At 34.7% G+C, this 26034-nt stretch overlaps 2 protein-coding genes across 12 annotated transcripts in view; one reads left to right on the forward strand and one right to left on the reverse strand.

The window, feature by feature from the left end:
• The window catches only part of kif16bb (kinesin family member 16Bb), a 55843-nt gene extending 42881 nt beyond the window's left edge, over positions 1 to 12962 (reverse strand). For 3 of the 5 annotated variants that reach the window (XR_012388824.1, XM_690332.11, XM_073920154.1), the window contains exons 1-10: positions 12654 to 12962; positions 12442 to 12511; positions 11979 to 12095; positions 11570 to 11686; positions 8586 to 8683; positions 3308 to 3417; positions 3061 to 3203; positions 1878 to 2046; positions 597 to 719; positions 150 to 325 (exon numbers count right to left, since the gene is read on the reverse strand). Coding sequence is in view for 4 of the 5 variants with exons in the window: in XM_690332.11 (XP_695424.6) it covers positions 150 to 325; positions 597 to 719; positions 1878 to 2046; positions 3061 to 3203; positions 3308 to 3417; positions 8586 to 8683; positions 11570 to 11686; positions 11979 to 12095; positions 12442 to 12511; positions 12654 to 12700 (1170 nt within the window). In the remaining variant the exon portion in view is untranslated. The remainder of the gene's footprint in view (positions 1 to 149; positions 326 to 596; positions 720 to 1877; positions 2047 to 3060; positions 3204 to 3307; positions 3418 to 8585; positions 8684 to 11569; positions 11687 to 11978; positions 12096 to 12441; positions 12512 to 12653) is intronic. The other 2 variants (XM_068213079.2, XM_073920155.1) reach the window with 1 other exon arrangement.
• Positions 12963 to 19275: 6313 nt separating this feature from the next.
• Positions 19276 to 26034, forward strand: part of tasp1 (taspase, threonine aspartase, 1) — a 60610-nt gene continuing 53851 nt past the window's right edge. For 6 of the 7 annotated variants that reach the window (XR_012388638.1, XR_012388637.1, XR_012388636.1 and 3 more), the window contains exons 1-5: positions 19276 to 19446; positions 19669 to 19868; positions 24078 to 24145; positions 25288 to 25356; positions 25804 to 25924. Coding sequence is in view for 4 of the 7 variants with exons in the window: in XM_005156968.6 (XP_005157025.1) it covers positions 19739 to 19868; positions 24078 to 24145; positions 25288 to 25356; positions 25804 to 25924 (388 nt within the window). In the remaining 3 variants the exon portion in view is untranslated. Of the gene's footprint in view, positions 19447 to 19668; positions 19869 to 24077; positions 24146 to 25287; positions 25357 to 25803; positions 25925 to 26034 lie in introns of those variants that run through there. The other variant, NM_001100953.1, reaches the window with a different exon arrangement.

Genomic DNA, 26034 nt, shown 5'->3' on the forward strand with positions numbered 1-26034 from the left:
TGCTGTCTAAACGAAACAATGATATTAAAGAGATCTCATCTGTGATCTTTTTATTTTTACAAGGCAATCCTCCTATGCACATGATGATAATATGCAAATTGAAATTCAGGCCGTGATGTCTGACAAGGATGAAGTCAAAGTTAAATCACCTGATTTCCCGCAGACAGCAGAGCTTTCAGACGGGCAATCTCAGCTTGCAGCTCTCTAATAATCTTTACATTACTGTCCTCATTCACGGTGGGTTTGTTTAAAATGTTCTTGGCCCGGCTAGCATATCGAAGCGTGTTCAGAGTTTCACTGTAGTTCACATCAGCAGGTGAGATGGCTGAAGTGACAAAAAAAGAAACAGAAAGAGAATGAATAATGGATACCTTATAAGTAAAAAACATAATACATAATAATGACATAACATATAAAATATTCTTGCAAAGGAATATAACCATAAAGCCAAGTTGAAATAATCCTAAACGTTAGTTTTCATAAAAATAAAACACACACACACACACATACATTTCAATTCAAATTTTGTGCCTTTTTTGCAAATTATCCTATGTTTTATGGAGAAAACACAGTGATATGTGTGACCTCTGACATACTGGCTATCATGATGGTTTTGGAGTTCCCACCAAGACTGTCCTTTAGAAGCCAGGTAAGCACAGAGTCTCTATATGGAACAAAGCTTTGCTTTCTTTTTATTCCACCACTGACAGACAGATCAGCTGAAACAACAGAAATGACAAAGAACAACTACTAGATATCCTCATAATATGGCTGGCCAATTAATGGCAACATTCTGAAAATGTCCCCCAATAAACATTTCTGGAGATTGCGAATTATGTAACCAAAAGTATGTATGGCTGCATTTAGTCTTTAAAATGATTGCTATGGGGCGGAATAATGCTGTTACTTTTCGCACTAGCAGCTGACCGATTACGAACGACTTTTCCAATGTTACCAGGTTGTCCCGTAGACAACCATGTACATCGGCAGACTTAAGACACAGAGAGGCCACAACGATGGGGATCCAGTGCAGTTCCAGAAAGCGGATAATACAAAAACAGAAGCCAAAAAAAAAAATAATGAAGTAAATAACAGGGTGAAAATGTGGTAAAATATGAAAACATGGTAAAAATCAGGCAAGGGCTTTTCTTTTTGTGGATTGCTTTTGATTGTCGGTTGGGTTTAGGGAAGTGCGTGTGCACATCATTCAGGGCTTTTCAAAACACTATTGATTGGGTTTAGGAAAGAAGGAGGGTGAGTCAGTCAATCAGTTAGTCATTCAGTCAGTCAGTCGACAGCAGCCTTTGGTGGATTTGTGTGAGAACATCAGGCCCGAATGGCTCTCGCGAAAGACATTTGAGATCTCAAAAAGCATAGACAGCGGCCTCTGGGAGATTCACGCAAAAAATCTGCAAGAAAAAACAGCTCCTAGGACTTATTTGCCGCTCTCCAGCAATGTATATAGTGTTACGTTTTCAGAATGAGCCTCTGTTGAATAATCGAATTGAAATCGCAACCTAAATGAAAAAAAAATAAGGAAATCCAAAAGCAGTTGCCGAATAAACAGAATTTTTAACTGCTTTCATTGATTGAGAGCGACTAATCAAACACACAACTACAAAATCATCTCACAGAAGAATTTACAGTATTTGAAATACTCGACAGAAGTTATGATATGAGTTTGGAGTAAAACAATGTTATTATTTGTGGGATTTTCACTACAGAGGGAGGTAGTTTATTAAGCAGCTAAGCAAACATCTGTCATTATCACAGAATAATTATTTAAATGTTATTAGCGACCGATTAAATCGATTTTGATTTTTGCATAGCTTAATGTATATTAGATATTTATTAATATATAAAAGCTGCTGGCTCACCTAAAGTGGAGATGACGATGCCCAGAGTAACTAAAGATCTGTTGATGTTGGCACCCTCCTTCAACCTGATGCCAGTAGTCTGTGTGGCATCAGCTCTTTCACTTCCCGCCAGGTCGACCAGGTGCACTTTACTCACCGTCTCACTTGGTAACTCTCCATCAAACATGGCCTGTAAGAATATATTTAGGTATAAATGATAGGATCAGAAATGTCTCATTAAAAATACAGAAGGTTTTTAAATACTACATTACACTTACCCTAACGTTTATGAAATGATTATGAATTAATAAGATGAGAAGCATTTACCAAATTATAAACAGCATGTGTGGAAGGAAAATTAACTCATAACAAAAAATATATAATTTAAAAGATGCAAACTATTTAAAAAGTCTGTGTTTGAAGCAGCATACTTAACTTTTTTTGATATGGATAAACTGGAATCATATTAATCATATTTTGTAATACTACAAATGTTAAAATGGTTTTAAAAGGGTTATAGTTGTTATTGGTTGACAGCGACTGACTAGTGGTCGTTAAGTGAATTACAGCCAGTAACTCACTTATAAGAGTTTGTACACTGTTGTACACATTAAGTGTATAAGAGATTGAGCAAGATATGTGTTTTAATAAAAAATGAATATGATATAAATATAACATACTGTGTTAACCAACATCCAGATCCAGTTCTAAACATCCAAGCATTTATTAAACGTGTCAAAAAAGAAAAAGAGCCCTTTTTAAATTAATCCTTCAAATGAAAATCAGCCTACAGTCCTTCACTGACAATATAAGAAGACTTCTTTTGAAGTTCCATTACAAGCCGTTCACAAATTGGAAATAAAAAACTCAATACACAGAAATTCTAACATTTTATACAATTTACATAAAAATCGTGCATCAAATAAGATAAATAGATGCCATGAAAAATTGATATGGTGTAATGCTGCCTAGTTCTTTTAATATAGTATCTATTGTGTAACAAAAAGTAAACCCATTTCAAACATAGCCGTGCTTATACACACTAACTAGACTCAAAGGTCACTCCAGAATTGTGCAACACAACCCATGCATTATAAAATCCTCCAAACAGGGAGAGGATAACTTCAAGCTGTGATGGCTATCTGCACAAATGTACAAACAGAGAGGCAGATGGCATTCAGCGGAGGGTAAATGGACTTGCAACCTTGATAAAGCGAATGGTGAAGATGGCGTGGGAACGGCTGCTGACATTGTTCATGCCTGTGTTGGCAGTGGCACGTCTCTTGTTGCCCTCCTGCATCAGCTGGCCAACCTCAGTATAGCTTTGAACCTGGTGTCTGGAAAGGGCTGGACAACATATATTTTGCAGATAAACTTGCAACGTTGTTTAATTAATTTAAACAAGCAGCCAATATTGAGATGCAAGGTTTTGTTTTTGTTCTCATATTTACCATCCACATATGGTCCATCTTTAGGATGTTCCCTCACTCTCAGCTCACAGCCTTGTGTTTCTGTGCTGGGAAGAAGGTCTCGAACCCGCTCATTGTAGATTTCAAAGTAGCTGGAGGCACAAAGCATCAAGGGCAAGAATAAAGCAATGACAGTTTGCTCCTGAGTCCTGACACATGTTTATCTCATACAGGACAGCAACAACATCTTATTTTAAGGATACGATTACACAACAATATAGCTAGAAAAGTTTTTCCTCTTGTGTTTTAAAAAAAGTTTTGTTTACACAACGTCTTCAAAAACCATACACACCTGAAAAAAACTCTCAATTACATGTAGCAAATTGAGCTTATATAAAACTTTATTTTAATAATTATTAATAACAAGTTATTATTTAATTATGAATATTTAGACTAAATTTACTGGTAACTATAGCACAATAAAAATTACAACCAACTGATCTGGTGGGCGTTTCCCAAACAATGACGCAACTCGCGATTGAACTACTATAGTACAGTGCATCATTAGGGAAAAGAATGATGTAGTGTTAACCACATTAGTTATAATGTAAAACATCTATGACACTCTAAGCGGGTAGTAACAATCCCCATAACTTTTGTTTGAATTATGTTGTTTTAAAATGTTTTAGCTCAAATTCTGCTTTAAAATAAAAGGTCACCTACAGTATAGCTTTCGTCACGAGTTAGAGCTGCATTCAAACTGGAATAAATGATGTCAAAGTGCACTATGAAGGGAACACAATTGGCACAAAAGTTTTTTTTTAATTTTATTTAAATTGTTCCAAGTTTAAATGTTCGAACATTCGAAAGGAATGGTGCATAGGGGGGATAAGTGGGATTAGAACACAATTAGGAGCTATACTTCTAACTACAGCTCTAGAGGTATAGTTGCAAATGTACAAGTTTGTGACAGTTTGTAAATGTTCATTAGCACAGTAGATTTCAGAAATGCAACCCTACTCATCTGTGAGCGAACCCTATAATTGTTTATTCATTTAAGACCAAATAACTTTTCTGGCCAGGAAAAATAATATAATCTCCAATGAGTTAAATTATTACAGCTTGCAGCTTAGCATGTAGTGTTAGCATGTAGCATTATCTATATGTTAAAGTAACGCCAGGATAGTATTGTTGCTGTCACCTTGATAGTAAACAGTACCAGTACACTGGTGTGTATCTATAAATTTGCTCTGTTGTGTGTAAAGTGAAGTAAATTCTCACTTGAGCAACAGCAACACTACCACATTCCGCCATTGCTGTTTGTGTTTTTGTTTGTGCTTTATTCCAAACATCTCCTTCAACTTGTGCTATGCATGATGTCATTGTTTTCAAAGACTTTGAACATGGACACGACAATGGTGGAATTTTCAAAAAACTTCCCCAAAATGTCATTATCATGTAAATACAGGGGTGGAAAGAGTACTGAAATATCATACTTAAGTAAAAGGGCCATTACTTGTGTAAAAATGTAGTGCAAGTAGAGTAAAAGTATATGTTGTAAATATTACTCGGTGTATGAGTAAAAACCTTTTAAAAGTACTCAAGAGTAGTGAGTAGTCACTATTACTCTGTTAAAAGCTGATGCATTTACATGTAATTTGTGGATGTGTGTAAACGTAACATTCTGTAGTGCATTTAGTTATTGCCCAGCAGGCACACAACATTATAAGACATTAATATTAGGTTAGGTTGTGACGTCAGGTGACCAAAATTCAATGTCTAGCCAGTGTTTAGGAACAACATTATTTCGATCTCCATTAACGACGTCAAATGATGTTGATATTTGGTTAATTTTAGGTTGTGTTAGAAAGTGTCCAAAATCCGAAAAAGCAACGTCCCCACGACGTTGAGGTATAATTTCAATCTGACAACATGTTGACTTCTTGTATCTGCACAGTGTTTAAAATAATTTCGGTCATCATACATAAACATGTCATCTTCTCAAACAGTCTCTGGGTCAATGTTCAGGCTGACGGAAAATTATCAGGTTGAAGGAGAGTAGGAGAGTAAAAGTACCGATACTGCAGTAAAAATGCACTCAAGAAAAAGTAAAAGTACAAATTTTTAAAGCTACTTAGTAAATTACAATTTCTGGGAAAAACTCCTCAATTACAGAAGTTTTACTATTTGTAATTTGTTACTTTACACCACTCTATAAATGCAAAAAAAGTTTCCTATTTGTGTTGTGTAAATGGCCCCTAAGATATAGCGGAATAAAATTGTTGCCACCATTTAAACTGTTTCTAGCTTAAACCCACTAATGATGTTGGTTTTAAATGATGCATATTATGCCAATTTCACTAAATACCTTTGGTTTAGTTTATATTATGGTTTAACAGCTTATTTGCAAGCTTATTAAATTACCTTTGTTTTGACTAAATCATTCGTGAAGCAACTGCCTGGAAAACTCAAATCAATTATCTTCTGCCGTTTAAATCTCTCGGTGTCTGTGCGTGAATAACATTATCAAAAACTCTGGCGTGATACAACATGGCGACTTGACAGCAATTAGAAGCCACACATTTTCCCCTGAATTTGAATATGCAGACGTATATCACAACAGAGTTTATTACAGCAATTGCGTGTGAGGGGGGAAAAGTCCCGCCAATCAGAAAGAAAATAAAAATCCCCCAAGACGATTAACCTATTTCTGGCTGTCTGCAGAAATGTGAATGATTAAACAGGCTTGTGAAATGAAAGACAGATTGGTCCCTCTTCATCTCCTAATGAAGCTGGAGAGAAAGAGAGAGACAGCATCAGTTTGAGCTCAGTACAAACCAACAGTGAACTAATTAAAACGTGACAGTCTGAAATCTTGAATGCCTCTACTGTTAGAAATGTCCCCAGTGAATGAGCACTGTTTAAAAGAGGGAATCCGGGTTGTTAAACAATACAGAAACCTCTTGCAGGAATTTCAAAACACAGTCATAAGCAGGAAAAGTCATTTAAAGAGCTCAAAGATAAAAAATAAAATAAAAAAAAACTTGAAATGAGGATAGGTGTCAATCAGGCACATATCTAGACTATTGGGCTTTAGTCACCGATAGTGTTTATCCAGATTCAGTCCTGAATGTTTTATTAAAAGCACTAGGGCATCTGTCTGTCTGACTGTTTTTCACTGCAGTACTGCTAATTGCAGTGGAAACTGATTTAATATGCAATAACTGTTTTTAAGACCCTATTTATACTGCAAGCAATGTGTGATTTGACAGCTTCATTTATTGCAATAAGAGCAGATGATTTCAGAGGTCTGCACAGGCAAAAGGCCTGCAATGAAATGTGGAATTAAAATATCAATTGATTGAAACATGCAATAGATCAGCTTTGGGTAATGCTTTAAAATAAGGGTTCATTTGTTAACATTAAATAATGTTTAGTCAACATCAACTAATAATGAACACTAATAATAATACATTTTAATATAATTTCTTGTTCATGATAATTCGAAGTGCATTAATGTTATCAAATACAACACTCAGATATAAAAATTCATTGTTCAACATTGGAAATAACATTAACAACTACTTTTTGTTAGTTGTTAGTTCAATATTTGTATCTATTGCAGTGAATAAAGGGCTAACTAGATATTTTACAATTATATTAAACATGGTTTTGTGTACATATTTTTATTTATTAAAGCATGTGTATACAGCATACATTTTGTCAAACATACAACAGAAACCTACTACAATTGATTGTAATATTTTAAATGACATTTAAATTCAATTTAAATTTAATTGGGATGCAATAAACCTACACTTCTGATCAAAGTTTGGCTCAGTAGGATTGTATTTATTCATTTTTATTTGTTTTTAATTTTATAAATGTGTTCATTTACTCATAAGCAAAGAAAAGTGACTGTACAGATATTTACTATATTATTATAATATTAATAACTGATCAAATTCAGAATTTCTATATGAAATAAGTGTTGCTCTTTTAAACTTTGCATTTATTAAATTAGCTATGTTTCCATCCGAAGATCCAAATTAAATGTGTGCGCTTAACTGGAATATCACAAATAAGACATGCAATAAAAGTAGCGTTTTGCTCCAAGTAGTCAAAGAGAACAAATTCGTCACATCATGATTAACTGGCGCCAAATATCAACAGTAAAAACTGAATTTGCTGCAGTAGGAAAAGCTGAGTTAATCTCTTCCTTATTTAATAAATTTCTTGCTTTCCCAGAGTTGGGTTGCGGATGGAAGGGCATCCGCTGTATAAAAACTGGATAAGTTGGCGGTTTATTCCGCTGTGGCGACCCCAGATTAATAAAAGGACTAAGCCGACAAGAAAATGAATGAATGAATAAATTTCTTGCACCTCAGTATGCCGACACATTGAACCTGTGGGGGCGTTTGAAGGCATAAGATGACATGATGCACATATTGGATTTTGTTTTGTAAAAGTGTTTCCATTCTAGTTTATGTGCATCTTTTCTTATGGAATAAAAAGTTTATCCTGCTCAATTAAACACATGTTTTTTATGCGCATTTTAAAAATATCCAAAATACGCATAAATAGGTGGATGGAAACGTAGCTATTGCCTTCAAGAAAAATCTACGCTGAATATATCAAGCTGTTTTCTGAAGCATTGCTTATGTTCTACTATTTCTGAAGAATCATACAACACGTATAACAGAAGTAATGGTGGCTGAAAAGTTTTATTATAAAAAAGTCATTTTAATTGAACTACAGCAATAACATTCTAGAATATTCTATTTACATGTTTGTTTGTTTGTTATACTGCAGCCTTGAAAGCATAAGCATAAGAGACTTGTTCTGTGTATAATTTAATAGCCAGATAGCAGTATATCTCTGCTATCTAAAATAACATCTAATAGCCCTGATATCACTGTCTGCCTCTCATCTCGCATCTAATCTACCGTATGGGCTGTTATCAAGAAGTCACTATGATAACTGCTTGAGGTGGTAGCAGACAGAGGCTGAACGCTCACTGACCTTCCTGATCATCTGCTCGTAATTAGAGTCCTGCTATCTTACAATGCCCATAAGAAAAGACAAGCTGCCAGAAAGGACGCCTCATTTACACACTGCAATCTGTCTGTCCTTTTCCCTGGGATTTTGACAGGATCATCAACCTACAATAAAACCGCCAAGGAGCAGATTATAGGAGAAGCCATTGACAAACTGCGGCCGTGAATGCGGTTCTCTTGACACATCTGAATTACTCATGTTACTCACTCCTCTGGTGCTCTACCCATGGTTATGCCATTAACTAGACATATTGTGCTCATACCTGACCTCCATGTGAAACGATGCCTTGTCTTTTTGTAACACTCCACCGATGTGGTGGAACAGGCCCTCACAGATCCGTGGAATCAGTCCATAATCACCCTGAAATAGGGAAAATAGAAAATGCAGCTTGTTTAATGGATAATGTAGCATGGTGGTTAATGTCTTGCCTGTAAGATTACAGTTTCAAGTCCCACAAGGATAACCCAAGTGTTATTATCATTAATATAAAGATGTTCTAAAAATAAAGTCTTTATCCCTACAATGCTGTTTGGACCCTATTAACTTTCATTGTAGATTTTAAAAAAAGGAAATATTTTTTTTCAAAACAACTTGTTTGAGCTCTAAATACTGTAAGAAAGAAACTAATAAAGCTGTGGAACAACACATGATTAAAAAAACACAATATTAGATCATGCGAAATATTATAAAATAGTATTAATGAATACAAAATTAAATAAAATACTAAATTAAATAAAACTCAATAACAGAAATGTAATTAGATAAAACAGCGTAAATAATAGCACACCTTACAAAATAACAATAAAATAACAATAAAAAATAATTTTTTTTATTTAAAAATAAAACTAGTAGTCTGCTATATGTATTGCAATTTAAGCACAATTTTACCAGATAGTTTAAACAGCTCTCTTGAGAGCTCTCTTAAGTTCATTAATTTAGATCAAAGATGCCCAAAGTACGGTCTGTGGGCCAAAGTTGGCCCATGGTAACTTTGATTTGGCTCGCCATCCTATCTGAAAAGAGAGGGAGAATGATAGGGTAATGGTTGGGGCGGATTTTTGGGGCTGCCAGAGACTGTCTTTTTAAATTTACCATAATCTCTTGATTGTTTTATTGCTAAGATACAAAAAAAGAGCCAACTAAAATTAAATGATTCAATTAAATGTTGTAAATGAATCAGACCTTTAATGTGTAAACACTCTCAATTTATGTTATATACAGGACAATTCACAAAATATCTGCAAACAAATTAGGGTACTATAAAGGCAGGAGCAGCTCGACTAGTGTATTCAGCATTAAAGCCCATTGTTTTATAAATGGAAATGTTTTTACTGTAATAAGTTCATTATAAAACGTTAAAAATGAGTATCCCAAATAATATTATACTATATAATACCATTAAATAAATAAGTAAATTACTCATGGCAAATTTAATATATAAGGTTTTTTATAAATTCGGCCCAGAGCCCTTAATCAACTTTGGATTTTGGCCCTTTATAGGAAAATGTTTGGGCACCCATGATTTAGATACAGTTGAAGTTTTTTCCTGTGTATGGGGATTAGAAAAATCAGTCATGTGATTCCTGTCCAATAAAATTGCACATAGAAGGTAAATCGCATCCTAATGAACTACCTCAAGATGGGGGCGATTTATAATTGGATTAAACTCTTTGGAAGCGTTAAAAGTTTCCAAGAAGGTGTCCAAAATCTTCACCAAATTGAACCAGACTGCTTAGATGCATGTCACTGATGAGAAGATGGCTATTGTTTATTGCATAATGACCGTGATGGCCTTAAACACCCAGCAGGCACAAGACATCAACATAACGTCGGATTGACGTTGTATACCTACTTTCTAAACTTTCTAAAAACCTAAAATCGACCAAAAAGCAACGTCATTTGACGTCATTATTGGACATGAAAATAATGTTGTCCTTGATAGCTAGATACTGAATTTTGCCCATCTGATATCACAAGCTAAATCTAATCTAATTTTAATGTCTTATGACTTTGTATGCCTGCCTGGCAAAAACTAATTGCACTACAGAATGTTACGTTTACACACACATGAACAAATTACATATAAATGCATCAGCTTTTTTACAGCGTAATACTCACTACTCGCTACTCTTGAGTACTTTTGAAAGGGCTACTTTTTACTCATACTTTGAGCAATATTTACAACAGATACTTTTACTCTACTTGCACTACATTTACACAAGTAATGGTACTTTTACCTGAGTATGATTTTTCAGTCCTCTTTTTTTTCACCACTGCACATTTCTAAACATAATAGTTTTAAAACTCATTTCTAATAACTGATTTATTTGATCTTTGCCATGATGAAAGTAAATAATATTTTACTAGATATTTTTAAGACACTTCTGTACAGCTTAAAGTGACATTTAAAGGCTTAACTAGGTTAATTAGGTTAACTAGGCAGATTAGGGTAATTAGGCAAGTTATTGTATAACTTTACACCAGCTTAAAGGGTCTATTAGTTTTGTCCTTAAATTAAAAAAAAATAAAAATTATTGTAGCCTAAATAAAAAAGACAAATATTATCAGACATACTGTGAAAATTTCCTTGCTCTGTTAAACATCATTTATGAAAATATTTAAAAAAGGAAAAAAAATTCAAAGGGGGGGCTAATAATTCCAACTGTAATTGACGCTTCAATTTGATTGATTGGTATATATATATATATATATATATATATATATATATATATATATATATATATATATAGGTGTATGGCATATCATATGTTTAGGTAATGCATATAAAAAGGATTGATAGCATAAATAGTATTTTAAAAAGTATGGATGTAGTTTCCCAAGATAATTTTGCCCTTGACTATTTCTTTACTCTGCATTTTGAATAAATCAGAACTCCATTAAAGTGTCCACATTACTTTCCCCTCTGATCTGCAACGGCAGCTCTTAATTACTACCCAGGACAAAGGGATATCAGACAGAATGGAATGATTATCATCAGGACAAATCTGAACGAGCCTCTCGGATGACAGACCACTACTGAGTATAATTATGTGTTCTTCATATGCTGCCCTCGTCACATATCCTGATTACTCTGGAGAAGCACACAGTGAAATAGTAGATCTGAAGTGACCAGGGTTGAGAACCGCTCTGTGCATCCTCTGAAGAGTGGGAGTGCATTTCCAGCTGTGATTTGTAGTTATTGAAATTACACTTGGGATAGAGACAGTAATGAGATGGGATACAAACCGGGTTGCCCATCATGGTGTAGGTTTTTCCTGAGCCTGTTTGGCCATAAGCAAAGACGCAGGCATTGTAACCCTCAAAAGCTGCTTGTAGGACATCAGTGCCAAGATCCTTGAATATCTGAAATGATGAGATAAAAAGTGACTTTCTATAATACATATGAAATCTCTATCTGCTGCTTGACAAGCTTTTACTGGTGATTATGTTCAAAGGTTGTGCAACAGTTCAGCTAGCGCACATACAGTCACAGATAAACCAAATCAGCAAAACGAGGCACTTATATACTTGAGACAACTTGAAACTGATGACAAAGAAAAAACAACGATTAAATGGCTCGAGCAGCCAGTTCAACGTTGGAACACTTGTGTTATTATTATTACAGAGCACATGACAATTGCAGTGGAGTTTGTACCTTTTCTTGAGTCACAAAGTTTAGACTTGTGCTGTTCATGGAATCATAAGAGAAATCATACGAAAAAGACTTTACTCTTTCTCCAGACAATTCTCCATTCATGCAGCTGAAGTTCTCCTAACAAAAAAAGAGAAAACACCCATACAAACTGATCAGAAACAGGCTTCAATAAAGGGACATTTTTCACTATTGAAACTATTTTCTTTTTTCATGAATAAGTGCAGTTTGATTTTTGCCTGTTTTCAGTTTAATCTAACAATTATCATAACTATAGACCATTTTGAGGGGTGTAAACAAAAACAATGGTCCCAACGTATTTCCTGTTTTACATTTTAACATTACAGGTATGATTGAATTGCCTCCTGTTGCAGTTATGAAATAGTTTGATAACATTGGAATGGTCTATAGATATTTTGACAGACTATCAGACTACATACTAACGTTATAGAACTGAAACACAAACCTTCGTGCTGAGGACAGATGTTATTTGTCCATCCACCTGTATAATGACTTTGGCTGAGAGGTCCTTCTCCCTAAACAATTTGTACATTTTCAGAAGACAAATTATTAAATCTGATTGGAAACAACGTAGCAGAGCATATCTTTTACCACTTTACATTTTACACTATCTATAATATCGTTTAGCGTATGTTCATTTTGAGCTGTCGGACTAACCTTTGGCTTAGCGGACGGACCCGAACGGCCACGCGCACAGACGCCATGGGTCATCGATAACAGGACGCTTCACCTGCTGCCAGTTTTAACACTGTATTGTACAGTATTTCATAATTCCAGCGTGTGGGCTTCCATAAACAGCTGGAATGCTTACAGGTAAAGCAGTCGTTGCTCCATGATGTCTTTTACCAAATTATATTTCCATTTCAGCGTGTGTCTTCAACAAGCGATAAGTAAAAAACTATAAACTTGACAGATTTCTGTCAAACCTTCGACTCCTGGTGAAAGTTTGTCTCATGAATATGGATCAGGCTTTATGAATATGAATGTGTGTTATAACCCACAAAATTCAATGATTGGCTCTTGAATACTGCCACGTGATTAAATGGCTTATGAATATGAGAGTGCGCTGTGTGCTGATAAAGTAATTGGAGTGAACGTTGCGAGTGTATTTGTGTATTAGGGTAACATTTGTAATTTGTACATGTAATTATATCTTCTGAATGTTATCTTGAAGTTAGCACCGTCTAACTTTCTGGTAGGCCTATCCTTCACCACAAAAACCGTCCTGTCCTGTAGGTGGCAGTATATCTTCAGTTAAAAAAGGAAAGCACAAACATCAGCAAAGTCTGTGTTCTAATTACACATAAATAATTCCTTTTAAAAATATATATTTTTTTGTTTTTGTGTGCTTTTTTATTTCAATTATCTTTATAATTTTAGTTTGTGGCCTGTTTTTGCTGTATTTTGTAAATGACTATGCACACACAAAAATGTAAAAATGAAGTGAAGCATTATATTGAGTCCATATTACCCTCAAAAAAAAAAAAAAAATCAAAAAGCTATGCGAATTGTACAAGCCTGTATATCATTACATGTATTCCTGTGATAGTTTATATCACCCCCTAGCCTTTGACATTTTCTTTACATTTGTTGAACTTGACTTGCATTGTACTTCTTGACGTTTTTCAATTAAAAAAAAAAAACATACATAATTTCTGGCTGTGAAATAGATATATTCCGTGTACAACATTTAAAAAAGTGTTAGAGTTTTTATTCTAAAAAGAAAATTATTCAAACTAACAAAAAAACAAGAATTTATATCAACATTTTGATTTTTGTACAGCATTTAATGCTAAGCGATCAGTAGACTATTTGGTGAAATAATTGTCTCAGACTATGACAACACTATGTAAGATACAGATACTATCTATTATATCTAATGTTTATGAATTTTATTAAAATCGTACAAATAACTATCATATTTTTTATTTTTGAGAATTCAATATAAACATTGATTTGGTGAGGCAAGTTGTCCTGACATTTAAAAAGCATAATTAAAGGGAAAAAAAATAATGCTTTAGAATAATGGCCCATTAATTAATGTAGCCTATTTACTAACAAGAACTAAGTATGAATAATTTTGTAAAGCATTTAATAATCATAGTTCAACATTAACTAATGCGTCCGATGTTGTGCTTGTTAACATTAGCTAATGCACTCTGAGTTAACAATAACTATGAACTAACGTTATTTTACTTAAATAGCATTAAGAAAGATGAATAAGTCCCACAATAAATATATTACTAACATTACATGACATTATTTTAAAGTGTTACCAAAAATACAGTTACCAGTTACCAATCTGTTACAGTGGTAATGAGAAGCTGCAGTCAAACCTACTGATTTTCTGTGTTGCAAAACAAAAAGTATAGCATTATATATTTTCGACTCACTGACATGTGTCACATTGACATATTTGGGGTGACAAGAACATGTTAAAGAGGATTTGCTCATTCTTAGATCCTCCTTTGAGCAATTGTTTTGTTCTACTTTGTTCTCCAATCACCACAGACAAATAAAAGGCAAGTAAGTTGTCAATCACTGATCACATGGTGCACAGACTCCTGTCACAAAAAAATATCCTCTGTTTTCCCACCACATCACACTCTGCAAGCGTTTCCTCTAACCCACTCAGTGAAGCTCTAGACCATGAACTGAGTCTGCTCATTTAGATTTTATTTGTTATTATTGCCAAAACTTGCAAAGAGACGAGTATTAATTAAATTCTTGGGTAAATTGCAAGTGAATGTCTCAAATGAAGCACATAACCTGATATCCAATAACAAAACATTAATTTTATAAACAGTCATGTATTTATCTGAACTGTACAAGAAGCAGAAGGCTGAAAACATTGAATCAAACAGTATAAATTAATGCTGTCATTTTGAAATTGTACACATGTTGCTGTTGCTATTAAATCTAATAATAAGACAATCTTTCAGATCTTTTCAGCGAGGAAAAAAAATCAAACATAGAAAACAATAAAAAAACTTAAACCTTAATCATGGTAAATTGGGCTGGCAAAAAAGAGTTTAGCTATTCCTTTACTATGAAGTTCTGCCAGAATACACAAGCTTTGTACCATCAACTGACATCAAGAAACATAAAGCAGCTCATATTTTTTCTTCTCTTTTTTTAATCTTGTAGTAGTTTTGATAGCAAATGGCAAAAACTGCAGTTGAACCTAATGTCTCAGTCTTATATACACTACTGCACTAATTTAACTGTGGTGTGAATGTTGGCCAACTTAAATATCATTACAAAAATAGATGATTAAAGGGAAAGTACTTGTTAGCTGGCAAACGTTCAACCATCTGGACACAATACAGTGCTTTGCTGAAAACACGGATTCGATTCGAGGTTTGAGAACATGTTAATATTCATGTTTCCAAATGTTAATTTTGCTTCAAACTTGCTTTTTCTCTACAGATTTGATATGTCTGCAAACTGTGTTAGCGGGGTAAGCAGATACTGAACATCAAAGAGTAGTGAAATTAAGTGCTATTAGATCAGTTGTTTCCAGATGTGAAGATCAACGACAACTTGCTTAAAAACTGTAGAAATATTACCACAATTAACAATGAAAGAAAGAAATACTTTAACTTACATACTTAATACTTCAACTAAAGCTGCCTACAAGCTAATAAGCTACAATGACCATAACAACCAGTCTAATAGTAAGACAAGCACTACAAGACAGTAATATTAGAGGTCAATTATGACCACTAACTGAGACAAAATAAGTAGCATTTATCCAAATAACAGAGAGCATATTTGTAATTTGACACATAAAAATAGCACTGGGGTGTTGTGAATGCTTTGAATAGTTTGAAACACTTTAAGACAAGAAGACTCTTAATTAGACCTTAGATCATGAAGAACAAAATTTAAAAAGTGAAAATTAGAGAGAGAAAAAAATCTCCACTGATATGCGATTGACCATAAAATATTCTTCCATGTTATATTTCAACCAATCAGATCTTACAAGAAAAGAAAACAACACAAGGGACAATTTTGTATGAATATGTATAATGTGATTTAACAGAGGGCTTTAAGAAAACAAAATGTCCAAAATCAAATGAATAAGATACAAAAGTACAAATACATTGAAACTAGCCACCGATTAGCCAACATGTAAGACAATGACAAATTGGCTGAAAGTCTGACTTTCATGGTGGCAGAAGTTCAAGACTCACATCACATTTTTGACAAATGGTCAAAAAACAACGACCTGACCAACACCAATCACAGTTTCCAATCAAAGTCATTAACTTTATCAACAACAGTAGTTTCATGAAACAAATCAGAAAGCAGAATCAATCAGAATCTCACATTCTGAAATATTTGATATATATATATATATATTGGCTTACTAATGATTACGGAGATCCTACAATTTGAAATGAATATATATATATATGTTCTGAACGAATTCATTTCAAATTGTAGGATCTCCGTAATCATTAGTAAGCCAATGATGAATCCAAACTTACTATAAATAGCCCGTCTAGTATTGCTCCATTAACTTTCTTTATTGAAGAATTCTCCCATTCCCCCCCCCCTTACCTCCTTTACCAGGGGGAGCTCTTGAAAACTACCTGATCTCGTACCCCCTTGCATGCTTATCGACCAAGCAGGAAGACCTGGGCTCAATTACATCTCTGAGCTTAGGGTTCTCTCCTGGGACAGCATGCCAAACCTGCTAATATTATCAAGCTATATCTAAGTGCGAACACTTGAATTTATTTTGCACATAATTACAGAGTCCTATAATTACTGATGGTTAAGTAAAGGCCATCTTTTTAAATATCATATTTAATATTGCATTAATTTATACAGATTAGCAATGAAATCAAATGAATGAATGAATGAATGAATGAATCAATCAATCAATCAATCAATCAATCAATCAATCAATCAATCAATCACGCATCCTCTTTCACAGAGCATTTTTGTATTAAATAGTGTATTAGTAGATTTCTGATCTGATTACAAAATAGCAGGCTACATTTTGATACACATATTTAATATAATCAAAATAAAATATTATGTTTTAATGTATCTATTTAGTAAAATGCCCCCATGACTCTTTTGGATGCTGCACTGCATATCTCCTCTCCAAGAAGCACTGAATGCAGTACTGTAATAATAAATAACCTTGAAGCAAGCCATCATTCTTTGATTTTATAAAAAACTATGTTTTTCAAACAGCGGAGTCATCCGGGTTTTACTTCAGTCGGAGGACATGTTTATGTAAGCATATAGTCCCAGGAGGAGTGCTTTCAATTGTGCTGCCAATGTTAGTTTACTTGACATGGCAGAAAGACCATCTGTTTAGTATAAATAACACCAAACTGTGGCCCATCACATATCAGATGTCTATGGTATATTACTATCTTCTCTTTCTTCTGTTTTTATTTATGCATTTTCAGATTTAAAGCCAAAGAAATGGCTTAATTAACTAATAAATGTACTTGGAGCTTTAACAACTAGTTTTACTTATCGATTTTATAGATGTATAGACTATTTCAATGTAGTAATGTCATTGGTCCATGAACCTTCAATTCAATCATAACTTAATGTTAAAACATCTATCATGACGTTATTTATTAATATGTGGCTCTTTTTGGATTCTCAGAAGCGATAGAAATTTAAAATGTGTACATCCCTTAAAAATGGTCTATTAGATCCTGATAGTATCCGGATGTGAGTCACTAAAGGCAATGCCTCTTATGTCCCAGACAAATTAGCTACAATTTTGGTGGGCCTATTTGGGTAAATATGCGATGTTCATGCCAATGTTTAATCTAAATGTGACCATAAAATGGCCCATGAGGTAAATAGTGAATATGGCTCAAAAAGTGCCAACCACTTGCAGGCTACTTTTGGCAAAAATTTTGGCACATACAAAGGATAATCAGGGCAAAAATGAATATGGTCTAATTATATTAAAAAATTATATATGAAAAGAAGGCCTTTGCAGCTGCAGTACTATGCATGACTGTGCATGATAAATTACAGTACTGTGTGTGAAGAAACATCCCAGAAAGCATACAAATGTGGGCCACTTTAGGCAGTTATGTGGCACTGGTGTTATTCCTTCAGCCGAGACCAAATGAATGTGAACCTGAAGTAGCCCACCTGTTCAATGGCAAAGGGGGGCCAAAGATTCAAATTCATATTTGGGCCATTTAAGGCAAAGATTTGGCACAGTAAGCTCTGCCTATTACGACTGTGAACCTATTGTGGCCCAGAAAAAAATATGGCAAATGTGGCCCAGGTTTTTTAAAACATATGTGTAACACTTTTGGCAAATATTCAGCACAGTAAACTCTGGCTAATGCAACCGTTAGCTTATAGTGGCCCAGGGAAGATATGGAAAATGAGGCCCAGTTATCCTAAAACATATGTGGGCCACTTCTGGTGAATATTCGGCATAGTAAGCTATGGCTATTGTGGATCTGAGCCTATAGTGGCCCAGAGAAGATATGGCAAATGGGGCCCAGTTATCCTAAAACAAATGTGGGCCACTTTTAGCAAATATTTGGCACAGTTAGCTCTGGGTGCTTGTGGCTTGAATCAGGAAATGATATCAAAGTATTGATACAGTAATAATATGCACTGCTTGGGTGACACTCAAGAGGAACAGTCAATAATACTAGAAGACACTATTGTGAGGTAATTAAAGGGATAGTTCACCAAAAACTGAAAATTCTGTCATTTACCAACCGTTCAATAGTAGGAAAAAACTCCCAAGGTTTGGAATCAATCGAGGGAGAGTAAATCATGAGTACATTTTCATTTTTTGAGTGAACTATTGCTTTAAGTCAGGGGTGCCCAAACTCGGTCCTGGGGGGCTTGTGTCCTGCATATTTTAGTTCCAACCCCAATTAAACACCTGAACCAGCTAATCAAGCTCTTCCTAGGTATACAAAAACTTTCAGGCAGGTGTGTTGAAGGAAGTTGAAGCTAAACTATGCAGAACACCGGCCCTCATGGGCACCCAGCTTAAGGTGATCTAACTCATTTTGCAATATAATTATATCAGCTTGCATACATAAACAGATGTTTGAATTTTCTTAGCTTTAATGTATTGAATGTCCAACAGTGCCACGTGGAGATGTCTTCTTTTTTTCTCATGATGATTCTATGTAAAACTGCTGTTGTCATGATTCGCAGTACAGTGCTCCGCCGCTTGAGGCCGCTGCTGCAACCACATGGTCACATGTGTCTGTGAACCAGGAAGTGTTTTGGTGTGACGCGAGCACATGCGCCGCTTATCGAATCATCACATTACATCCCATCACATCGCAATCATGCAGAAAACACACAACTACACTCATAATTTAGTGCAATCTGTATGTGTGTGTTATCAGTAGGGATGCTGTGCCATGCGTATGACTGGAAATGTGCGCTCTTCTGTTGTTATGCACCTGAAGTCTTCACGCGAGTAAGTTTTCCTTGTTTTCATTCTGTCTTGTGGGATTGAAATGAGTAGTTGATGTATTTGTAATAAAGTCTTATAAGATGCTTGATTTCATGTGTTCATCGACACGTTGTTATTTGAGGGATGCATCAATGTTCTTAATGTCAAAATGTGTGTCATTTTAATGGCTTTCATACAAACTGGCATAATGATATATTAATAGTGATATATTCTCTTTGCTTTCAGGACTTGCAGAACTGTGTTGGAGTTATGAGTGAATGATGGGTCAAAATGCAAGCTACACTCAATACGGGTCATGGAAAATCTAGAAAACTCGTCAGATTCCAAGGAGACTGTGTCTCCACTAAACAATTCAGGGTTTAAACTGAACAGCACCATCTCTCATCGTGATGGCAAAAATATGGGATTTGTGCTGGTGCATGCAGGTGAATATGTTTTTTTTATGGAATTTGTTTACACAAGACATTTCTGCAAGAGATGTTTTGCCACAGATTTAGCTATTATGTGTTACAAAAGTGATTTAATTTAAAGTAGTGATGGGAAGTTCGGATCATTTTACTGACTTGGATCTTTGAGTCTCGTTCATCAAGATGAACGAAAACTTTTTTCAAATCATTTCGTTCATTTGGTTCAATTTGCCAAAATATTATTAAAATGTTATGAATTGCTTCCAAACACATCAACAACTAGCCCAAAAGGTTGATTGCACGACAAATAACGTTAAGTCATAAGTAGAATATAACAAGGAGAAAATAATAATTCAATGTTTACCTGCTCTTTTGTCTATGAAGGCATTTTTGTCTCTTTGCTCAGCTCACCTCTTCATGTCTTCAAATGTCAGGGGTTCATTTTCGTTACACTGACAGTCACATATAATCTTAATCAATGCACAGTCTAAGCCGATAGGTTTCGGGATCGTTTGTTCATCACGTGACAGAATGACTCAAACCCGAGGACTCGAGAGATGAACGGTGCAATTCTTTTTCCGGCTCTAAACGCATATGATTGGCCCGTGATGAACGAGTGACTCAGACCCGGAAGAGGCCTCAAGAGATGAACGGACCAAACTTTTTACGGCTCTAAACGCATATGATTGGCTCGTGATGAACGAGTGACTCAGACCCGATAGAGGACTCGAGAGGTGAGCGGATCAAGTCTTTTTCCGGCTCTAAACGCATATGATTGGCTTCTGCCAATGTGATGAAGACTTGAAATTAAAGATACTACCTGCACAAATGTGCACACGCGCGGATGAACAAATCACTTCCTGAGAAGACTCGTTGTTCCCCAGTCATGTCAGTCATCAAAAAGAACGAATCGTTCATGAACGACCCATCACTAATTTAAAGCAGAAGTTAAGCAAAAGTAAAAACTTATTGTTATTTTATGCAAACTTAGTCAGGCTATCCAATATTGACTTTTTTTCGTCAGTAGAACAATAAAGACTTTTTGTTTTTAGCTGAAAATTTGGTACTTGGTAATTCATAAAAGTACTGTCAATGTCTAATGGGCCATTAAGAGTCAAGAAGTGGTGAGATTACATTTGTACCCACTGATACATCACTATGTGACAGGAAACTTGCACTAAAGAATATTTTGAATGGGTTCATGACAATTTGCTGAAGTTGTGGATTAAACCAAGTGCAGTTTTAAATTAGTGCTGGGCACAAATGGATCCCGATTAATCGCACCCAAAATAAAAGTTTGTTTTGACATAATATATATGTGTGTACAGCTGTATGAAATCTAAAGGTTTACATTTTTAATGACCTGTTTCTAAATGGTCTGTCTCTAAAAGTAAAAGACCAACCCCCATTGCTGCGCCTGTGTGTGTGTAATGTGTATATTTATTATATATATTTATGTATATTTATTATGTATATATAAATACATGCATGCATATATTTAAGTAAATGTTTATTTACATTTGGATATAAAATATATATGTATATGATACAAATTATATATACATTTAAATATTTTTGTAACAAAAAACTTTTTTATAGTTTTGTTCTTATGTGTGTGTATCACATTTACATGATAAATATAACACACACATATTATGTCAAAACAATAAGGGTTTTTCGATGCACCGCGATGCAGACGTGGACAATTCAGTATCGGTTCAGTAATAGATCTTAACTGGTTATTACGTACTGATGTCATTTATCTCATATGTGTTATAGGGCGGTTGAATACTATGGTGAGGGAGATGAGCGCGAGTAAATAAAACACAGAAACTCTGCTCAATTCACTGCGTGTGTTTGCTCTACAGTCATTCAGTGACACTGAAGTTACAGCAGAAGCCCCTATTTTACTGCTTTGGAGAAAATGAAAGTAAACTCCATTTCTCTCTCACACACTCATGGCGGTCAATCTCCTCTCGGCTGTCATACTGAGTGTCCGCTAAGTCTTAAAAAGTTTTAAAAGTTGATAAAACAATTTACAGTAATGTAAGGCCCTTAAAAAGTAATAAAAAGTCTTCAATGCTATCTTACAAGGTAATCAATTTTGTATAATTTTTGATTATGCAATGTATAGTTGTATGCTACAGTTTGCCAATATCGGGATGCTGTGTGGTTTATAAAATCGATGAAATCCTGCTAGGTTTGACAACTTGATTCTTTGTTTACTGCAATTACTGAGGCAACACAATTATTCTTGATTTAGTTCAGGATTAGTTTCTTTCAATCAGTATTTAGTGAAATTTGAAATGTCACCAATGTTTCTGGTCGAAACCTAAACTGGTGAATAGAGTCTTAAAAAGGTTTGAAAAGATATTGGATTTTACTTTCTGAATCCTGTATATACCCTGTTATAGCAATACTTGTGGGTCTAATCCAGATGCAAGTGTGTCTGCAAAGCCCCTTTTCTCCACTGCGACTATGATGGATCAGCTGTGATCGCTGCTGCCATTTATCAGTGTCACTTAGTGCCAGAGCATTAGAGCCAATCGCAGCCCTTTCTGTTGAGCGTGTGACTAATCATAGGTGTTTAACAACTCACTCGACAATGCTCAAAAAGCAAGTGGGATAATATTTGCATATGTTTATTTGCTTTAAATCAGGGGTCACCAATCTCAGTCCTGGAGGACAGTTGTCCCTGCAGGGTTTAGCTTCAACTTGCCACAACACACCTGCCTGGATGTTTCAAGTACACCTTGTAAGACCTTGATTAGTTTGTTCAGGTGTGTTTGATAAGGGTTGGAGCTAAAATCTGCAGGACACCGGCCCTCCAGGAACAAGTTTGGTGATCCCTGATTTAAATGTTCATGTTTTTCTGTGCATGTACTTTAGTTTTGTTTGATGCATTCAAAATGAGTGTTTTCTTTGAGCAGGTCCACATAAAGTTCAGTTCATATATCTGACTGCTTGTATTAAAGGACAAGATTGTATTACAAATATATATATATATATAAATAATATAAACATTTTAATACAAGAATTGCAGTGAAGTAAAAAAAATAAAATTGTGTATGGAAAGCATCGTCGTTGCACTGAGATGTCATATTGAACTGAATTGATGGCGTGATAAACAAAACAAACTTTTATTTTGAATGTGATGAATCTTTGCCCAGCACTAAATAAAATAAATGAATAGTAAAGTTTCTTACTGGCGACATGGTGGCGCTGTAGGTAGTGCTCTCGCCTCACAGCATGAAGGTTGCTGGTTCGAGCCTCGGCTGGGTCAGTTGGCATTTCTGTGTAGAGTTTGCATGTTCTCCCCGCGTTCGCGTGGGTTTCCTCTGGGTGGGATTATTAATCACTTTTTTTCATAAGATCTCAGTGTATCATCAGGAGCCACAATAATTAATTTTGTTCTACCTCTATATAATTTTTGACTCAAAACACTGATAGCTAGCTATCATCAATGACTAATGATTTTAGCTAAAACTCTCTAATGTTCTACTGAATAAAAAAATTGTTTCCTACATTCTGGATGGCTTGAGTGTGAGTAAATTAACAGCAAAGTAATTTTTGTGTGGACTAGCTCTATAAATTGATGGTTTTATGTGCAGAATGTGACACATGGGTCATTCATAAGTAAGAAAAAGGAAATGTTTACAAGCTTTCAAGTTATTCCAAACCATTTTGTTATTATTTTTTGTCCCTGAAACACAATAGGGAAAGGTTTTATACTGTATAAACATGACAAAAAAAGTTTGTGTTACTTTTTCGCTGTGATTCAAGTCCTCTGAAACCATACAAACAGGCTGTAATTTAAGTGATAATGTTTCACTTCCATGATGTTTTTATTCTCCGTTCTGCATATTCCGCCCAGCATGCCATATTTGCAAAATGATGGCTTTTGGCTGTAATGACGTCAAATCTGGTGATGACAGTTGAGCGCTTTGAATATTATCTGTCAATAACAGTCTTACATTTTCTTATCAACTAAAAATTTACTCATGAACTGCTTTTATAATACTTTTGATGGTGTTTTTGCCATTTTCTACATCTAGATCACTTTGCTGTAATTGCAATTGTAATAACAATGGGATTGGAATGATATAAAGCTGATTTAATAATATTAAACTAGGTTGGCAAACTGATAAAAAAAAAAAAAAAATCATTGATTATGAAGACTTTTGACCAAACGTGTCTGTGTTATTTTTGATGATTTTATCTTCTCAGGGGCAGGGTATCATTCTGAATCCAAAGCCAAGGAATACAAACATGTGTGCAAGAGAGCTTGCCAGAAAGTAAGTTTCATGTGGTTCTTTATTTAAAATTGATGTCTAAAGATACTTGTGCATTTTTGCTGTGCCCTGTAACCTTTGGATAGCATTCTAGAGGTCATTTCGACATCAATTCACTGATATAATCGGCTTTTAATCCCAGCTCAGTTTGTCTGATTTTCTGATATTGATTGTGTAACTTTTAAACACAGATTGCTTACCTTTGCGAAGTGTTCTTATATTGCCAATATGCACAATCTTAAGATATATTTTGCAACTAACAGTAATGCATCGCTTGGCAAGTAGCAGTGCAGTGCTTTTTCCCTGTCCAAAGTGCCGTGTAAAGGATGAAAAGAAGGGATCAAGCTCGAGTAAAACACCTGTGCCAGGGAATTTGAGTTATGTGTTGATAACATGACACCAGCAGCGGCCCTGAGCTGCTGCCTGGCTTAATATACCATTCCACCCTCTCGGCTTGTCAAGTGGAAAACACTACAGCTTTATTTTCTTTTTGAGCCTTACACATTGGATTTTCACTTACAGCTGAAGTCAGAATTATTAGCCCTCCTGAAGTATTAGATTTTTTTAAAACTTATTTCTAAACATATTAGTTTTAATAACTCATTTCTAATAACTGATTTCTTTTATCTTTGCCATGATGACAGTACATAATATTTTACTAGATATTTTTATACTAGTATTCAGCTTAAAGTGAAGTTTAAAGGCTTAACTAAGTTTATTAAGTAAGACATTGTATAACAATGGTTTGTTCTGTAGACAATCAAAAAAAATTTTTTAAGGGAGCTAATAATTTTAACCTTAAAATGTTTTTAAAAATAAATAAAAACTGCTTTTATTTTAGCCGAAATAAAACAAATAACACTTTCTTCAGAAGAAAAAAATAATTAACATCATATCAACATCAAAACATCATATATCATATCATATATCATATAAACATTAAATATTCCAAAAAAATCACACTAGGACTAATAATTTTGACTGTATTTCTAATTTGTGTATATTTTTTTACTGTGATTGTTTGTACATGAAGCCCCAGAATTTTGAAGGAGAATAGAGCACGTGCTGTGAGAATTTTTTTTTTTTTTTTTTTTGGGCTTTGGCAATCATGAGTTGCTGTCATCAGCTGATTTAATGTGTTTCAGGCTGTGGACAGGCTCAGAGCGGGAGGATTGGCACTCGAGGCAGTGACAGCAGCTCTTGTAGAGCTGGAGGTGATGGTTGATCACAACAACAGACCAACTAATTGTTTCCTAAAAGAGACAAAAATAATATGCCTATTTTGTGTTATGTACGTATTGCAAAACTAAACAACACAATGATATATTTTTTTAAAGGATTTGACAATTAATTCAACTGAAAATACAAAATTAATTTATTCATTCATTCATTCATTTTTTTTCGGCTTATTCCCTTTATTAATCTGTGGTCGCCACATTGAACTGGATTGAACCGCCAATTTATCCAGCATATGTTCATTCTATGAATGGCTTTTGTTCTAGTTTTATAGTTTTGTCTACACATTAAGCCATGGATTAAAACCTTGCAACATAAACATTCTTTTAAGACTAAAGTGTGACATTTATGGCTTTTTTTCAATTGTCTTCTATTTCAAGAGAGCTCACAAAAATGGTGTTTAAGTTTGATTTTTTTTTTTACAGGACTCCCCATTCACTAATGCGGGCACCGGTTCCAACCTGAACCTCTCGGGTGAGGTTGAGTGTGATGCCAGCATCATGGATGGCAAATCCTTAAACTATGGAGCCGTTGGAGCCTTGAGTGGTGAGTGCATCTATAAACATTATTAAGGCTGCTTTGAGCTTGTCACAATGTGACAATTTGATGTTTAAAATTAATCAAACCAAAGCAAAGTGATGTTTGACCCAAAAATG

Source organism: Danio rerio, chromosome 13 (genome assembly GCF_049306965.1).
Source record: "Danio rerio strain Tuebingen ecotype United States chromosome 13, GRCz12tu, whole genome shotgun sequence".
In the NCBI taxonomy this organism is placed as follows: Eukaryota; Metazoa; Chordata; class Actinopteri; order Cypriniformes; family Danionidae; genus Danio; species Danio rerio.